This window comes from Linepithema humile, chromosome 5 (assembly GCF_040581485.1).
Source record: "Linepithema humile isolate Giens D197 chromosome 5, Lhum_UNIL_v1.0, whole genome shotgun sequence".
Taxonomy (NCBI): Eukaryota; Metazoa; Arthropoda; class Insecta; order Hymenoptera; family Formicidae; genus Linepithema; species Linepithema humile.
This window is the reverse complement of record NC_090132.1, coordinates 11,806,060-11,807,950: the sequence shown is the minus strand read 5'-3', so window position 1 is coordinate 11,807,950 and position 1,891 is coordinate 11,806,060. Positions and strand designations below refer to the sequence as shown.

At 42.1% G+C, this 1,891-nt stretch overlaps 1 protein-coding gene across 1 annotated transcript; it reads right to left on the bottom strand.

Annotated features, from left to right (window-relative positions):
• Positions 1–401: 401 nt before the first annotated feature.
• On the bottom strand, positions 402–1,107 carry LOC137000127 (uncharacterized). The gene is made up of 2 exons (XM_067355936.1): positions 994–1,107; positions 402–902 (listed from the first exon to the last, which is right to left on the bottom strand). Exons 1-2 carry the CDS (start codon positions 1,094–1,096, stop codon positions 547–549), a joined length of 459 nt encoding a protein of 152 aa, XP_067212037.1. The 5' UTR covers positions 1,097–1,107; the 3' UTR covers positions 402–546.
• Positions 1,108–1,891: the final 784 nt, after the last annotated feature.

Below are 1,891 nucleotides of genomic sequence, written 5' to 3'. Positions count from 1 at the left end.
CTCTCTCTCTCTCTCTCTCTCTCTCTCTCTCTCTCTCTCTCTCTCTCTCTCTCTCTCTCTCTCTCTCTCTCTCTCTCTCTCTCTCTCTCTCTCTCTCTCTCTCTCTCTCTCTCTCTCTCTCTCTCTCTCTCTCTCTCTCTCTCTCTCTCTCTCTCTCTCTCTCTCTCTCTCTCTCTCTCTCTCTCTCTCTCTCTCTCTCTCTCTCTCTCTCTCTCTCTCTCTCTCTCTCTCTCTCTCTCTCTCTCTCTCTCTCTCTCTCTCTCTCTCTCTCTCTCTCTCTCTCTCTCTCTCTCTCTCTCTCTCTCTCTCTCTCTCTCTCTCTCTCTCTCTCTCTCTCTCTCTCTCTCTCTCTCTCTCTCTCTCTCTCTCTCTCTCTCTCTCTCTCTCTCTCTCTCTCTCTCTCTCTCCCTCTCATTCTATCTATCTATCTATCTATTTATCTATATATCTATCTATCTTGCATGTACATGTGTACACGCACACATATTGTACATGCACACATGTATACGCACACGTGCATACTCAATAAATAAAAATATGAAATAATTACCTTATCAAAAATATTTTGCTTTGCTCTCTGACCATGTGTTGTGTTGTGCCACCTCTGTGGCATAATTTCGGCGCCTGAACGGGTTGTCGAGTAGGCGCCTGAACGGGTTGTCGTGTAGACGCCTGAACGAATTGTCGGGTAGGCGCCTGAACGGGTTGTCGGGCAGGCACCTCGATGACTTCCTGCACCTGAACGGGTGTCTGAACGGGTTGTTGGGCAGCCACCTCAACGGACTGTCGGCCAGGCATCTCCTGGACGGGAGACACGTGCACGTGTGGCGAACCACGTGTTCCCTGTACAGGAGATGCCTGGCGTGTCGTTCTCGCACGAGAGATTTGACCCTCACTTCTGGCTGTAACAGAAAAATTTGTATATTAAATAACTTTATTTTTGCACACAATATATATGTAATACGTTAATAATGAAACAATAAAAGTACTTACACTTTCGAGTCACGCTTCGCCTATCCATCATGGTAGCGGCAGGGCACACGGTCGGGAAGTGAGCGGGAAGAATGCCGGGCCGAGCCAAGCCCATCGTGCACATGGCTGCGCAGAGCCCTTTGCGCAGCATACATAGCGGTTCTCAATTACGTGCGTATAGGGCTTTACCGGCAACAATGCAGACGACAATTGCATAATCATTTTTACACAATAATTTTAACACACACTTTGGTATATATTTCTTCACTGAGGGTCAAATCTCTCGTGCGAGAACGACACGCCAGGCATCTCCTGTACAGGGAACACGTGGTTCGCCACACGTGCACGTGTCTCCCGTCCAGGAGATGCCTGGCCGACAGTCCGTTGAGGTGGCTGCCCAACAACCCGTTCAGACACCCGTGTACATATTTTTTCACAGATTCACAACACTGATGCTTATATGCATAAGGCATATTTAAATTTAATATTGTAATTATATAAATTTCATGATATTAATTAAATTAATAATAATATTGTACATTGGTTGCTAATTGCAAGTACTTCGTATAAGTGAATAAATTTTAATAGCTTTGCAGTATGCAGATTTTTTCTGATTAAAATAGACATTATTAGATAAAAAAGTTATATATATAACATTTTTTGCTCGCTCGCTGCTTCTCATTCTTCTGCTTCTTGCGTATTACAAATAGAAAAATATGAAAAAAAATGTAAAGTTACAACAGAGCACATGATTGCAGTAAAGAAATGTCATGTTCTTTCTTTTTTCAAATTACAATTTCTTGATATAAACAGATTAAATAATAGAAATATTGCTAAGCTATAAAATGAAATTTGTTTGTGCTCAATATTTGCAATTAACAATCAATGTATAAAATTATATGTATTTTTCTTTTTTATT

Excerpts from the sequence above, each read along its gene's own strand:
- LOC137000127 (XM_067355936.1), bottom strand. The coding sequence starts at position 1,096 with ATGTGCACGATGGGCTTGGCTCGGCCCGGCATTCTTCCCGCTCACTTC. Across the intron at positions 903-993 it reads GCGAAGCGTGACTCGAAAGT|CCAGAAGTGAGGGTCAAATC; the intron begins GTAAGTACTTTT and ends TTTCTGTTACAG.